This window comes from Pituophis catenifer, unplaced genomic scaffold (genome assembly GCF_029215685.1).
Source record: "Pituophis catenifer annectens isolate HBS135680 unplaced genomic scaffold, rPitCat1.0.hap2 SCAF_13, whole genome shotgun sequence".
Taxonomy (NCBI): Eukaryota; Metazoa; Chordata; class Lepidosauria; order Squamata; family Colubridae; genus Pituophis; species Pituophis catenifer.
Window position 1 is genome coordinate 22,954,616 of NW_027256893.1, and position 15,987 is coordinate 22,970,602.

At 42.8% G+C, this 15,987-nt stretch overlaps 1 protein-coding gene across 1 annotated transcript in view; it reads left to right on the forward strand.

The window, feature by feature from the left end:
• The window catches only part of CDH13 (cadherin 13), a 443,006-nt gene that overhangs the window by 364,603 nt on the left and 62,416 nt on the right, over positions 1-15,987 (forward strand). The window contains exon 8 of the mRNA XM_070952954.1: positions 740-880. Within this exon, the coding sequence (XP_070809055.1) occupies positions 740-880 (141 nt within the window). The remainder of the gene's footprint in view (positions 1-739; positions 881-15,987) is intronic.

Below are 15,987 nucleotides of genomic sequence, written 5' to 3' on the forward strand. Positions count from 1 at the left end.
TGCTAAAACTTTTGTTGTTTCAGAATTTGTACTGCATTACCTTTAATTTCTGCAATTGTGAAATCAGTTTTTGTGGTTGTATTGCCAGAGAGCTGGCCTGTGGATTCATCCTCTTCTCCATTTGGAAAAATCCCTGTAGACCATGGTTACTCAACCTTGCCAACTTTAAAGATGGGTAGAGTTCAACACAGTTGCCAGAAGTCAAGACTGCCTTGAAAGGGATAGATGGATGGATGGATGGATGGATGGATGGATGGTGAGTTAGATGGATAGAGAGAGAGAGAGATGGATGGATAGATGGATGGATAGATGGATGGAAGGATTTCTAGGACCTTGTTTTAATGAAATTTATTTGGGTGCACCCTTTCTAAGATGTTCTAATTTGATTTTACTTTGGGATTAGGGAATATTTTTGGGATAATAGTCAACCAGATAACCAGTCAAGGTCAACCGTCCTGGCATGCCAGAAGGATGGAGCCATCGGAAGCTGCACCCCACATGATCCCTTGGAGGGATGTGGATTGGATAATCCTGACTGGACCGTTGGGGGGAGGGTTTTAAGGATGTTTTCTATATGTGATTTTCACGCCTATTGCCTCAGACCTTGCTTTTCTTTAGTTGCATTCAGTTCATACTCAGTAAAAATACCTTTCTCTATGAAAATGGAGTCGGGGTTTTTCTTTCTTGAGTACTGAAAGGAGGCATACCTGACAATTGTCTTCTTTCTTCATCTCTGCAGACAATGGAGAACCCAAAATATGAGCTCATCCTAGAAGCAAAGGACATGGCCGGCCATGAAGTTGGGTTGACTGGAACCACTACTGCAACAATCGTCATTGATGATAAAAATGACCATGCGCCAGAATTCACCAAGAAAGAGGTAAATGTTTATTTTGAAATGCACAAAAGACAAGAGGTTGATTGGTTTAAACCTGAATCAAAGCTAAAGCAGAGATAAAATTAATGAGAACCTTAGAAAAAAGTTCCATTTCTCACCTGATTGAATCTCATAACTTCTCTTTTAAAAGGTTAGTCGACATTATTAAATAGACATCAGTTAAGCAGCTCTATATATAGTCATTCCTACAACTATATATTTCTGAAATATTAATTATCAACAACTAGGAAATGACATCAATCTCTATAGAATTCTCAATTATGGGTAGGAGAAGATGTGTGGGGTAGACATGGGGAATAGAAAAATTATTTCAAAATACGTGGAAGCAGTGGTTAATATTAGCCAAACTAATATAAATTATTTAACTGGCCCCAAAATGCATGAATCTTTCATGGCAGTAGGTATTATTGTTTTGTACAGTCCAAATTTATTTCTCTGGGGTTTATTTTTTTTTTTAAAGTTGGAGTAAATTTTCATTTGAATCAAGAGCTGCAATATGAAACTTGATGGAAATCATCATGTTTGTCAGCAGCCCAGCAAACAAATTCACTTTGAGAGGGGCTCATTTTGACAGGACCATAATGACTTTTCCAATATCAGAGCCTCTAAATTTAGTATCAATTTTGTTCCTTAAAAGATAGATTCTGTGATATCGGCTCTGTTTTCCCTAAAGGGAGGTAATGGGAGAGGAAAATAACACTTTTGTTGTATGAAAGTAGAGGTTGCTTATAACTGTGGAAATCAAACTGGTGTTGGGTGGGACGAGGGAAGGACACCGACAGAAATAATAATAAAAAAATGTGTGTATTTTAACTGTTTCTCAGCCTTTGCATCGCATTCAAACGTAAACAATGCAATGCTTTCCATGTGGGAATGTTTAGTCATTAAATGACAATTTAAGGACACATTTGTAGTAAAAACCGGTAAGAACCGGTAGTAAAAAAAATTGGATTTCACCATTGCCATGGAAGCTATGAGTCTCCCTTCCCCGAAAACAGCACTCAAACCCCCATGTCACCGTTTTAAGAAAACACCTTTTAAAGACTTAAAATTGCAATGTAATAGACCAATTCCATTGTAAAAAAAAAAACAAAAAACAACAAGCCCAGTTCCAGCTTTCAAAAGAGGTAAAAATAAATACGCTTCAAAATCCACGCCCAGCCGCTCAGAACATTATTACAAGCTGACTGTACTTAACACAGACTGCGCCTTGGTGGGGAAGGATAGCCGGTGCTAAGGAAGTGAATTAATTAAGCAAAAGAAAATTAAATCACGACACAAAATGTATGCAGCGTCAGCCGTTAATTGAATTTGCCTCCAGGTGTGGCCACTCTTTTCCAGTTAAAGTCTAAGAAAGTAAAAAAGGATCGAGTCTAAAAATAGCCAGCGAAGGAAAATTAGTCTCATTAACTAAAGAAACAGTGGTGTGACCTTTTCAGTTGTAATTACAGGTGCCACGAAATACATTTCTTGAATGTTAGCAAGCAACAGGTGAGAACTTCCTCCCGTTCTTTTCTCGGCCCCAGGAAAGGCAGGAGCGAAGAGATCGGATTTGATACAGGTAGTCCTTGACTTATGACCATCATGCAGCCCATAATCTCCATTGCTAAGCGAGACAGTTGTTAAGGGAGCTTTTGCCACCGTTGTTAAGGGAAACGCTGCAGGGGTTAAAGTCAGGGGTGAACTTAAAAAATTTCCCCTACCGGTTCTGTAGGCATGGCTTGTTGGGGGAGAGGTCATGTGACTGGGTGGGCGTGGCCAACTCAACATCACTCACATCAAGGGCTCCTCACCGGCCCCTCCCCTCCCAGCCACTCCTTGTCGCGAATGGCAGGAAAATGGGGAGGGGAATATTCCTGCCTACCATCCTTCCCTCAGTCTGTGCTGAGATTGAGGAATAGATGACAGGCAGGAAAATCCCCTTCTCCATTTTCCTGCCTTTCACAAAAACAGCTCCATTCCAGCTGCTCCCCCCTGTCCCCCTCCCTTCTGGGGACTACCTTAAAGGGACAGGCTGCAGCCTCTCCGTTCTGAATGGAGGGAGAAAAGTTAGCATTCTCTCTGCTGCATTTAACATTGAATTCTGTGGAATATTGAGTAGCCGGAAGAGGTGAGTGGCGACCAGCTGGGCGTGGGTGGGGCCAAGGAGGGGTAATTACTACCGGTTCAGTGAACTGATGCCCATAATCGCTAGCGGTTCGCCTGAACCGGTCGGAACCAGTAGGATTTCACCCCGGGTTAAGTTAGTAACACGGTTGTTCAGTGAATCCGGCTTCCCCATGGACTTCGCTTTGTCAGATCAAGTGACCCCCAGGACACTGCAACCATCATAAATATGAATCCGTTGTCAAGCATCCGGTTGCAAGTCACATGACCATGAGGCAGTGGTAGTATTCAGCCGGTTCGGATCGGTTCGGGTGAACTGGTAGTGGCAACTTGCAGGTGGGCCCGCCCCGCCCACTGCCCCAGCGCTATGCCATCCTATTTAGCCACGTTTTCTAAGCTGTGCGCATGTGTGCAAGCCACGTGCGCATGAGCAAAACACATGCGCGGAAGGTGCACACTCACATTTTCAGTGCGCGGCGAACCAGTGGTAAAATTATGTGAAACCCACCTCTGTCATGCGAGTGTTGCAACGCTCCTAAGTGTGGAAAATGGTCACACGTCACCAGTGATGAAATCCAATTTTTTTTACTACTGGTTCTGTGGGTGTGGCTTGGTGGATATGGCTTGGTGGGCGTGGCAGAGGAAGGATACTGCCTGGAGTTTACAAACTTGAGTTTCTGAGGAAGAAGGAGATCAGAAAATTGACATGGGGCACTGAAATACAGAGATGTTTTCTTGGAAGGAAGCCTTGGCAATCCAACTCACGTGAAAAAAAAAAATCCAGTTTATTTACGGCTGTGGCAAAATAGAGATTTAATATCAGAGCTAAAATAGGCAGCCAGGATTGGTTTGCACCCTTCATGGTCCCATTATAGAGCTCTGTTTCCCTTTCAGCTGTTTTTCTTTTGATATGTACAGATGGAGAGGAGCTTCTGTCTCTCTGATTTTCTCTGCCTTTTATTTCTGCTTTTTGGCAGTTCTTTACTTTTCTTTCAAGATATTCCTTTCAGCTGCCTCTCTTCAACTGACCTACATTGTTGAGAGAAAACACGGTAGAGTTTTGCCTGAAAGTAGCTTTGGATTCCTCTCCCTCTTCCTCCTTGTTTTGTTTTTTTTTTTCTGAAGGGTGAGGGGTTGCTTTAAGTTTCTTGGAAAGGCCGAACATTTCTTCTTGCTAAAAGTCAGATCTGTTGCACCAACAATGCAGCTTTGCTTGGAAAAAATTAGGCAGAGCAAGAGAACAGGAATTTGTGTTTCAGTTTGCTTTAGTTTTGTTTGGTCTTTGTCTTACAATTGCTAGTTTAGTCATCATCATCATCTTTTAACGACCCCATAATCCCTTGCGGGGTGGAGTCTAGGCAACTGAATGGAGCTAGCAGAGTGTTTTAATGGCCGGATGCCTTTCCTGTCACCAATGCGGAGTTTTGTTCAGCAGATACAATATATTCTCAGTGTGCCCAGAGAGAGAAATTACAATTGTTAGTTTAGTGACTGTTCAAAATTACAATAGCAGTGGGGGCAGAGGTGGGTTTCAGCAGGTTCTGACCAGTTCTGGAGAACCGGTAGCGGAAATTTTGAGTAGTTCGGAGAACCGGTAGTAAAAATTCTGACTGGCCCCACCCCCATCTATTCTCTGCCTCCCAAGTCCCAGCTGATTGGAAGGAAATGGGGATTTTGCAGTAACCTTTCCCTGGAGTGGGGATGGAATGGAGATTTTACAGTATCCTTCTCCTGCCACAGCCACCAAGCCATACCACGCCCACCAAGCCACATCCCCAGAACCGATAGTAAAAAAATTTGAAACCCACCACTGAGTTGGGGAGAAAAAGTGATTTAGGACCTGTTCTCACACTTACTATTGTTGCAGCATTCCTATGGTCATGTGATCAAAATCCAGGCACTTGGCAACTGGCATGGACTTGTGACAGTTGCACTGTCCCCGGGATCACGTAACCGCCGTTTGTAACCTTCCCATCTGGCTTCTGACAAGCAACGTCAACGAGAGAAGCTGGATTCACTCCACAATCATGTGATTCACTTAACAACTGCGACACAAAGATCATAAAAAGGGGCAAAACTCGCTTAACAGCTGTCTTGCTTAGCAATGGAAATTCCAGGCTCGGCTGCAGTCATAAATCGAGGATAACTGTAGTTGCAACCAGATTTTGCATTTTGTGTGTGTGTGTGTGTGTGTGTGTTTAATGTAGGGTCTCATGCTTGGGCGGGGGGGTTGGACTAGATGACCTACAAGGTCCCTTCCAACTCTGTTGATCTGTTAATCTGCTCTCATAGCGAGTGGTGAGAAAAAATATTTTCTGAAAAATGAAGCCATTCAAAGAAGAGACCCACCGATTTTCTACTTTTGATAGATAGTTCCAAATTGCTCACATCTCCTTACATGACAATTGGAAGTGTTAAGGTCCGTCATTAATTTGTTTGCTTTCATCTGCGGGGCCTAGGTCACAATTCTGAAAGCAGAAACGGAGCATCTGGAATACACTTAAGGAGCATCTCTCTAACGTCTCTGACAACATGTCTATTAATGAAATTGACAGCTATTAATGCCAAACAGCCAGAAAGAAGTTTACTGTGTTGAAACCAGAATTAGCAGTTTCCCCCGCCCCATCTCTGCAAATTAAATATGCATGTATTTTTCACTTGTTCTGCGTGTGGGAAAGTGTTAAAAAGGCAGAGAAATGTCTAATGAATGTTTCCTTAAAGAATATTAATGAGCTTCGCGAAGCCACCGATATTTCATATTCGGGGTAAATTGTTATCCATATCTGTTGAGCTGCATCACAGTAGGAAAGGATGAGCACCAAAGGTGTTTTGAATTGAAAATGAGCAGGCAATTTTCAATAATCATATTCTTTGAGACGCTAATAGAACAATGGGCAGCCTACGGAGTCAAATTATATCTAATTTTTCTTTCTGGGTTTGAATCCATCGTTTTGATTATTCATCCCTTCCGCAAGCACAGAAACATTCAGGAGTAATTTGAACCTCCGGACAGCAAGACTTTTCTCCTGGGTTTTCTTATCTAAGGGAAGGAATTCAGTAGCCTCGTACAGGAATTGTTGTATCTGAAGCAAATGGTGAATCAAAAATCAGATTTTAAATGCAAAGGAGAATTAAACCTCCCCTTCTCCGATTAGCAGGCTGAGAGGCTGAGAAAAAGGCTGGGGGGAGAAGTCGTCGTTCCTTGCAATCATGCAAATAGGTATGAAAAAAAAACAACAGACGATAATTGCTCCAAAATGGAGTTTTAAACTTCAAGTAAACATTAGGAGGAACTTCCTAATAGTAGTGTAGGAAGAAAAAAAAAATCCAGTCCGGTTCCAAGCTGGGAGAAAGGTGCTGGAAATAAAATGGAGGCTGACTGACAGCAAGGAAAAAAGTCTTATTTGGTTTCCAGAAACTTTGGTGACAGCAGCAAATGTTTTTTGGGATGGCTGACTCCTTGGCTTGGTGAATGGATGGATCTTTATAGGATTCTGGGGTTTTGTGATTGAGATGCTCCAGGAGGTTGTGTAATGTAGTGAGCCTTGTGTCTTTTGCTATTCTAATGATGGTGGGTAAATCCTATCATGTCCTCAAGGTCCTATCCTGTCCTTAGAGTTTGGGTGGGGGGATGTAAATTCTTCATCGCATCAACTCCAGCCTTCTGTGGCTGAAGGCGTTTTGTTTATGAATAGATTGCCCCCCCTCCCCGTCTTTCTTAATAGGTACAAAATATCCATCTCTAAAGGCTTCTGCTTGAGGCTGTTAAGAAAGACTGGAGCTGCTTTCTGCCTTTCTTAAGATTTTTCTCCATTTCTCCTTTTGGGGAAATATAATATTCCCCAAAATATTTCATTCTCTGGGTGGGTGGGGGCTTCCCAAAGTAGAAAGTATAGAGCACTGGAATGGGAGACGTAAAAGCATTACCGGAGGCAGGGAAGCAGAATTTAGGGGATATTATAATTGTGGCAAGCAGGGAATTCAGCCAGATGGCCTCCTAAATCCCTTTTGACTCCAATTCTATGAGCACATATTTGCACATTTATTTTAAGTTACAGTAAGTACCTTCCCTTCCAGTTTTGAAACGCCGGAAATATACAGGTAGCCCCCATTAGGACAGGGACGGTAGGCACGCTGGTGCGCTTATGCACACCCCTTACAGACCTCTTAGGAATGGGGTGAGGTCGGCAGTAGACAGTCTAAGGTTAAAGTTTTGGGGATTTGGGGAAGAAACCACAGAGTCAGGTAGTGACTCTGTGATAGCAATTGTCATAGCGGTGTTCTGGGCGGGGGAGGGGAAGGAGAATGTTTTTTTTTCTGCAATAAACAAAAGGGTCAGTGTCTCCCCTTGAAAAGAAGAGAGAAAAGAAGTCTTAACAATAGGATTTAAAGAGGAGTTTGGTTGCCCTCCCTGTTCTACTTCTCCAGATGTATTCCGTCTGCATATTAATTTGGTGCCTTTAGATAACTGCTCCTTCCACAAAAGAGCCTCTTGCAAGACGATGGGATGGATGGCTGTTTATCCGTTCCCACTCTCTCTGTCTTTCTCTCTCACTCCTCATCCCATCATCAGACCTGGTTCCCCAATAAAACAGTGTTATCTCCTCTTCCCAGGGGTCATCTGCAATGCTTTTGTTCCCATCTCAGCCAAGGTCACCGAATTCTGTAGAAGTTGTCTCTGTAATCTCCAGATAAACATTTTAAGCAAGCTGCAGAAATGACACTGCCTCTGCCTTTGATGGAAAGCCCTTATTTCTCTGTTTTTAAAGGAAGTTTTGATAGATGAGGAAGGTCAGTCGAAGGCATGGACAATCGGGCAGGGATGCTCGAAAAGGCTTGGAGGTCATCTCTGCCCTCTCACCCCACCCAAGCAAAGACCTTTGAATCTGATTTTTTGGGGTTGTTGTTTTTTTTCTCCTGAATTGAAATGTCACCAGAGAGAGAAATGCTCACGGGCAAAGTATGCTGATGTTGTCCTTATTTAGCATAAAAGCGTGGAGAAATATCTTGTCCTTCATTGTATCCGATTTCCTTCAGCAATTGCGATGCTGCTGGAAATCCTCAAATTTCTATTAAAGCCCATCTTGATGGAGCTCCTAACCTAACACCCTCCTTCTGATTGCGGTCAGAAAGAATGTATGGAATTCACTTCAGTTCTCCCTCCCTCCTGCTCATGGCAACTTGAAAGCTTTGCAAGTTGACACAGACCCTCTGTGCATGCACAGAGGGTAAAAAACACATTACTTCCTGATTGAAACCAGGAAGTAATGACACCCAGGCGGGTGGGTGGAGCTTCGCGCCTCCATCGCTACCGGTTCTTCGAACCACCTGCCACAATTGCTACTGGGTCGCCCAATCCGGTCCGAACTGGGAGCATTTCACCCCTGGTTTAGAGACCCCTGGTGTAGATGTTAATAATTAGAGTGCATGGGATTTCACAAGGTAGACTTCTGGACCAGCTGAAGAGGAGGCAGCTTTTGATTGTTAGGGCTATCCAGTCAGAGTAATATCACAGGATAGAGGGACAATCTTTTTCCCATCTGATGTAGAACATTGCTGGTTAATTAGATGTGTATCCAGCAAAATCCTTAGCGATAGAAGTTCCTGCTTCAGTGGGTGGAAAAAATGGTCTTTGTAGGCCGAGCAACTTGTCTGGAAACTTTTCTGTCTCAATGTTGGCTTGTTTAGTTTTGCAGTCCAGATGCTTGTTTGCTTCAAGGGTAGCTGAATCCTGAGCTCTCGATGTTGACAGTCACTTAATATTTATTTGTTGCTATGAATGCTTTCTCTGCAATTCTCAGCCCATCTGCTACTTGGACAGGAAATGGGAGACACAGGCATAGTCATGGCAAGAAAAAAAAAATACACAGAGAGAATAATGGCTTATAGTAAGAGGGACCTAATTTGCTCTGTATGTAGTAAAGCCTTTTGTAATTTCACTGCATAATTTCATTTATGGTTACAGCCATCCTGTAGAGTAGGCCAAATTTATCATGCCCTTAGTGCAACATGCAACTGAGACCAACTCAGGAGCTACAACTCAATGTTTTCCCTCTATTTCACAGCTCACAAAACCTGAATTCAATTATTGTTCCTAGGATTCTGATCGCGGGCATAATTATTCTACTTACTGAAAATAAGCCGCGTAGGACTTCTAGAGAAGAGATCAAATCAAGGCTTTTTGAGGTCACCAGTGCCACCCAGCCGGCTCTAAGGTGAGGTAGAGCAGAGTGGGAAGCTATTTTGTAAAAGCTAGCAGCAGTGGTGGTATTCAGCCGCTTTGAACCAGTTCAGGCTACCGTGGGTGCCGCCCACCTGGCCCGGTATAATACCGTCCTATTTAGTCACATTTTCAAGGCCGGCCGCAAGTGTGCAAGGCACACACAAGCAAAGCACATGTGCAGAAGGCATGTGCGTGAACCAAGCGTGCGGCAAACTGGTGGTAAGAATATGTGAAACTGGCTAGCAGTGTATTAGGTGCTTCCAACCTGTTTGATCCTCTCTGTTTGCAAGAAGGATGAGAAGAGAGATTGTGAGATTTAATTGGGCTGCCTTTAAATTTGATGCCTCTGACCTTGGCTGAACGAAGGGTGATGTCCTTTGATGCTCGGGGCTGGCGCCAAAATGTCAAGTTCTGCACCATCTTGGCTGACCTGGCTGAGATTTTTTGTGGAGCAACTAAACCCTACCTTGGTCATTAGGAGACCCGTACTATCTCAGTTTTGTCCAAGGACTTATATGCATGAACCACCTTCACATGTTATTTTCCACCACCATCATGATAAAAATGGGCTGCTGATGTTTGGGAAGCAAACCAAATAAACAAAGTCACCATGAATCAGAAATGGCATAATGATTAATTCAGTGGTGGGTTTCAAAATTTTTTACTACCGGTTCTGTGGGTGTGGCTTGGTGGGCATGGCAGGGGAAGGTTACTGCAAAATCCCCATTTCTTCCTGATCAGCTGGGGTTTGGGAGGCAGAGAATAGATGGGGGTGTGGCCAGTCAGAATTTTTCCTACCGGTTCTCTGAACTACTCAAAATTTCCGCTACCGGTTCTCCAGAACTGGTCAAAACCTGCTGAAATCCACTTCTGGATTAATTCCACAGAGAGATATCCACCAAAACATGTTCGTTTAATGGCCTCTTAATGGTCTCTCAAGCATTGGCCAAAAAAACCCAATGCAATCCTAGGCTGCATTGATAAATCCTTGGTAAGGCCACACCTGGGATCCTGCATCCAGTTTTGGTTGCCACGATGAAAAAAAGATGTTGAGATTCTAGAAAGAGTGCAGAGAAGAGCAACAAAGAGGATTAGGGGACTGGAGGCTAAAACGTATGAAGAACGTTGGGTATGAAAGAAAGAAAATTGGGTATGTCTAGTCTACTGAAAAGAAGAACTAGGGGGTGACATGATAGCTGTGTTCCAATATCTGAGAGACTGCCACAAAGAAGAGGGGGTGAACCTATTTTCCAAAGCACCAGAAGGTGAGACAAGAAGCAATGGATGGAAACTAATCAAGGAGAGAACCAACCTAGAACTAAGGAGGGATTTCCTAATGGTGAGAGCAATTAATCAATGGAGTAGCTTGCCTTCAAAAGTTGTGGGTGCTCCACCACTGGAGGTTTTTAAGAAGAGATTGGACAGCCATATGTCTGTAATGATATAGAGTCTCCTGCTAGAGCAGGGGGTTGGACTAGAAGACTTCCAAGGTCCCTTCCAACTCTGATGATGTTCTAAACTTGTTCTCTCTCATATCTCTCATATCCATATCCACAATTCTAAATAGAACTCTGTATGTTTGCACCTAATTCCTAACATCTAGGAGTTTCTCCGGATTTTTCCCAGTGTTGTAAACTTTTTCAGAGCTTTTCTGAAATGCGTTGAGTCAGTCATGCTATTGATGTTGCCCGCAGCTGACTTTTGAGTCCCTTTCATGCCTGTTGTTCTCTCTTTCCATTACCTGCAACTGGACTTGCCAAAGATAAATAGGAACTATCCGCCTTGCTTGACTCAGAAGTACCTTTGATCTTTTGTTTTCTGTCCTTATTGATGTCTGGGGTTATCACCCTAAATTTGCTCCCTGGAATAACTAGATTGCTTTTCTGCGCTGAACTTTTTCACATCAATACTTCCCTTTCTGTCGAGATGCCTGTTTCAGCATAACTTCATTTGAAACCAGCTGCCAATGGCTTGTTTTGTAAACCCCCTTCTCCTGCTATCAAATTCTTCATTTTTGAAGCTCCAGATCCCACACCACCATCGGTCTGCTTTAATAAGTGGAGGAATCCTTCCATGTTATTCACAGAGTCTCGGTTGCTCCGCCGTTGCTCACAAATTGATAAAAAAAAAATTAAAGCACAAAATAGATGGGAAGAATGCCAAGGAGTTGATCAAATTCATATGCATCTCTGGCCTTCAGTCGCTCGTCAGTCGGCATGCACATTAAAACAGCTGAATGCACTTCTCTCCACAAGCAAACAAATGCAAAACATTGCCAAAATGGTACTCAGCTCCCACTTGTGTCTTGGAATGAAAACTTTCAGACAACCCATTGATGCCCATATTAAAAAAAAAAAAAATTAAATGGTCCTATCTCAGCAGGATGATTAGACCAGGCACAACCGAGCAGAAATCCATTCAGCAAAGAAGGCAATTTATCAATTGCAAATTGATTTTAAGAAATCGCTTGATGGCACATTAAAAGGATAAGGACAATTGTGGGACACACTCTCTCTCCCTGGTTGTTTCTACTCGTATCAAGAAGGTAAAACTTATTTCTCTAAGAATTGAAGGAAACTCACCCAGTGCTGTAAAACCAATCAACCCGAAGGTTCCTATGCAGTTAACAAGCAATATCCCACAATGATTAGAACACAATTTCAAGTCCACAGATATAACATAATAGAAAAGAAAAGAATGAGAATGAGAATGAGAAGAAAATTAGGAATAGACTAGACTAGACTAGACTAGACTAGACTAGACTAGACTAGACTAGACTAGACTAGACTAGACTAGACTAGACTAGACTAGACTAGACTAGACTAGACTAGACTAGACTAGACTTGAATTGAATTGAATTGAATTATTGAATTGAATTATTGGCCATGTGTGATTGGACACAAAGGAATTTGTTTTTGGTGCATATGCTCTCAGTGTACATAAAAGAAAAAAAATACATTCATCAAGAGTCATAAGATACAACACTTAGTGATAGTCATAGGATACAAAATATGCAATCAAATCATACTAGGAAACTAAATAAAACAATATAAATCGTAAAGATACAAGCAACAAGGTTATGGGAGGAGATAGGTAATAGGAAGGATGAGAAGAATAATAGTAATACAGTCTTAGTAAATATTAAGAAAGTAAACAAGGTCTGTCCAATCTCTTCTTAAAAAATCTCCAGTGATGAAGCACCCACAACTTCTGGAGGCAACTTGTTCCACTGATTAATTGTCCTCAGTGTCAGAAAGTTTCTTTTTAATTCCAAGTTGCTTCTATTCTTGATTAGTTTCCATCTGTTGTTTCTTGTCTTCCTTTCTGGTGCTTTGGAAAAGAGACCTCTGTGGTCTCTAAGGTAAAGGTTCCCCTCGCACATATGTGCTAGTCGTTCCTGACTCTAGGGGGCGGTGCTCATCTCCATTTCAAAGCCAAAGAGCCAGCGCTGTCCGAAGACGTCTCCGTGGTCATGTGGCCGGCATGACTCAACGCCAAGGGCGCATGGAACACTGTTACCTTCCCACCAAAAGTGGTCCCTATTTTTCTACTTGCGTTTTTTACGTGCTTTCGAACTGCTAGGTTGGCAGAAGCTGGGACAAGTCATGGGAGCTCACCCCGTTACGCAGCACTAGGGATTCGAACCACTGAACTGCCGACCTTTTGATCGACAAGTTCAGCATCTTAACCACTGAGCCACCGCATCCCTACCAATTCCTTTATTCTGTTATAGTGAAATGAACCCAGGAAGTGATGAGGTAAAGGAATTGGAAAGTAATAAAATAAAATTCTGCAACTAACAGTCATATTTTAAGACAGCTGGGAGAAGCTTACTTCAACACTAGAAGGTCCTTAGGTTCGTACACCACAGTTTTCCCTTGAGAATCTGTAGAGAATTTGGAAGGAAAAGATCACAGGAATCACAGAATGGAAATTTCAATTTTTCTTTCCCCTTTTTAGAAAAGGAAGTTGAACGAACAAACAAATCTCCCAGGGCTGAAAATCTTGATAGTAATTTTCATTCCGCCTCACATCCTGGGAGTGCCCTTCCACAACATTTGTGGTGGGGGAAATATCGCCAGAGCCCAGCAGGACAGACTTCAACATAATGGAAGATAAAATACAACAACCTCCGTCAAGGCAACAGATTTTGCCCCCAAATAGTTCTGAATGAAGATGTATGAGTCAGAATCTTAACGCTGGCTTTTTCCAAAGGCGAGGCGATTTTAAGCCTATTTTGAATCTGACATTTTCCCATTTCTGCGTTGCACGGCTTTGGCAAAGGACACAAAGCGCTTGCGGCATGTTGGTCTTCCATAAATGAAATATATTTTGCTTCTGAAGAGACGGTCCCCTCCTTCTCGTCTTCTCCAGCCCTGTGAAAAGATAACAAATCTCACTATCGATCCGGTGTACGTTATGCTATCTACATTAGTGGGGTTTTTTTTTCAAGCTTGACTGCTTTAAGAGATGTGGACTTCAACTCCCAGCAGACTGGCTGGGGAATTCTGGGAGTTGAAGTCCACACTTCTTAAAACAGCCAAGGCCGAAACACAGGGATCTCTTGTTTCTCCTGAAAACATCCTTGGTTTTTTTTACCCCCTGGTTTCCCACACATAATCACATTCATATATTTGCAGAGGTGGGTTTGAGCAGGTTCTGACCAGTTCTGGAGAACCGGTAGCGGAAATTTTGAGTAGTTCAGAGAACCGGTAAATACCACCTCTGGCTGGCCCCGCCCCCATCTATTCTCTGCCTTCCGAGTCCCAGCTGATCGTGAAGAAATGGGGATTTTGCAGTATCCTTCCCCTGGAGTGGGGTGGGAATGGAGATTTTACAATATCCTTCCCCTGCCATGCCCACCAAGCCATGCCACGCCCACCAAGCCACACCCACACGCTTTACCCACACCCAGAGAACCGGTAGTAAAAAAATTTGAATCCCACCACTGCATATTTGTTATTAATTGCACCAGGGCTTTGGAATGTTGGTGTCAAAGTCATTGGGGATCACTTGACAAAGATGGATGCCAAGCTTTACATGGTTATATCGTCCACCCTTTGAGAAACAATTGCAGGATGGTTTTGCAGCATTGCATTTTGCTGAACGGGTTTGAAAAGAAAAATTTAAATCAGGCCAGGATGATTAATTTAAAGAGAATGAAGTGCTACGTCTTTCTTTTATGTCCTCAGAGTGATCGATGGCAGAGACTATATTCGTACGGGTTTGCTTCCCCCTAAAAGGAGAAAAATTAAATTGGGATATGAACACAAATTTCATCTTATCAGTTTGGGGGGTACTTTAACAAGGGTGAGGGAAAGCTTTATAGCTATTCATTCATTTTAATAAAGCCAACACACAGGATACGCGTAATCACTTTTAAAGCATACAGCAAATTGTGCTTTTATTTAATACTATTATAGCATGATTATAGCCTAAAACACTACCAAAAAAAAATGTAGAATCAATCAATTTTCCTCCCTGACATCAACTATTAAAGAGAGACAGGTGTGAGCAAGAATGAGATTAGAAGATAGATTGACAGGTTCTGCCAAATTAGTCTGGGACGGGTTTAAATATGTCCCAACATTTCTCAGCAATGGTTCAGATTTGTTCCATGAAGTCACACAGTTCAGGGATGGTGCTGCTATTGTCAGTAGAAATGTGTGCAGAAAAGTCTTCTTGATGTTTTTTGTTTGACAGGAGATGCGTAGCTAGAAAAACTTCTACACTGGCCATAAGAATGAGGGGTTTTTTTTCTAGCTACACAACTCCTGTCAAACCAAGTTTTCTTCATACGGAAGTAGAAGGTACCAATAAAAGAGAATATATGTAGCTCAGGGTTGAAATGAGGGGCCCTTGGTGCTCTCTGAGCTTGGTGGTTTTCTTGCAGAGGTTTCATCACTCAAACTAGGGAACATCACCTAGTTTCATCTCCCTAGAAGTGAGTGGGATTTGGGAGGAAGAGGAGGAGGAGGAGGAGGAGGAGGAGAGGGAGGAGGAGGAGGAGGAGGAGGAGGAGGAGGACGAGGAGAACGAGGAGGGACTGTGGAGTCCTTGGTGCTCTCTGAGCTTGGTTGGTGTTTACAGGCATTTTATTACCTAACTATATAATATCATCAGTGCTAGAAGAGAGTGGAATACAGGAGGAGGAGGAGGAGGAGGAGGAGGAGGAGGAGGAGGAGGAGGAGGAGGAGGAGGAGGAGGAGGAGGGGGGGAACTGTGGAGTCCTTGGTGCTCTCTGAGCTTGGTTGGTGTTTACAGGCATTTTATTACCCTAATTATGTAATATCATCAATGCTCAAAAGGAGTGGAATTTGGAGGAGGAGGGGGGATGGGGAGGATAAATGTGGGGTCCTTAGTGCTCTCTAGGTCACATTATCAGTGCTAGTCTAGCAGTAAAGATGTTACCTAGTTTGAGTAATGAAACTTCTGCAAGAAAACAACCAAGCTCAGAGAGCACCAAAGACTCCATTGGTATTACCAACTGTGAAAATTCACAACCAGATTGAAGAGTGTCCACAAGGGACACTGGGGAAAAATATGTTAAGATGGCCACAACCATGATACAATTAAAGCTGTGTCCATTTTTAATTCTCATGCAACACACCTAAGAAACCAGACACGGCTTCAACTATGTTTTTGTGGCTGCCATCTTGATTTTTTTTGTTTTTAAAAAAACATACCTTACGGACACTTCTGGTAGGAATGTAGACGATATGTGCTATGAAGAGCAGCAGCAGAAAATGAGGCAGCAATT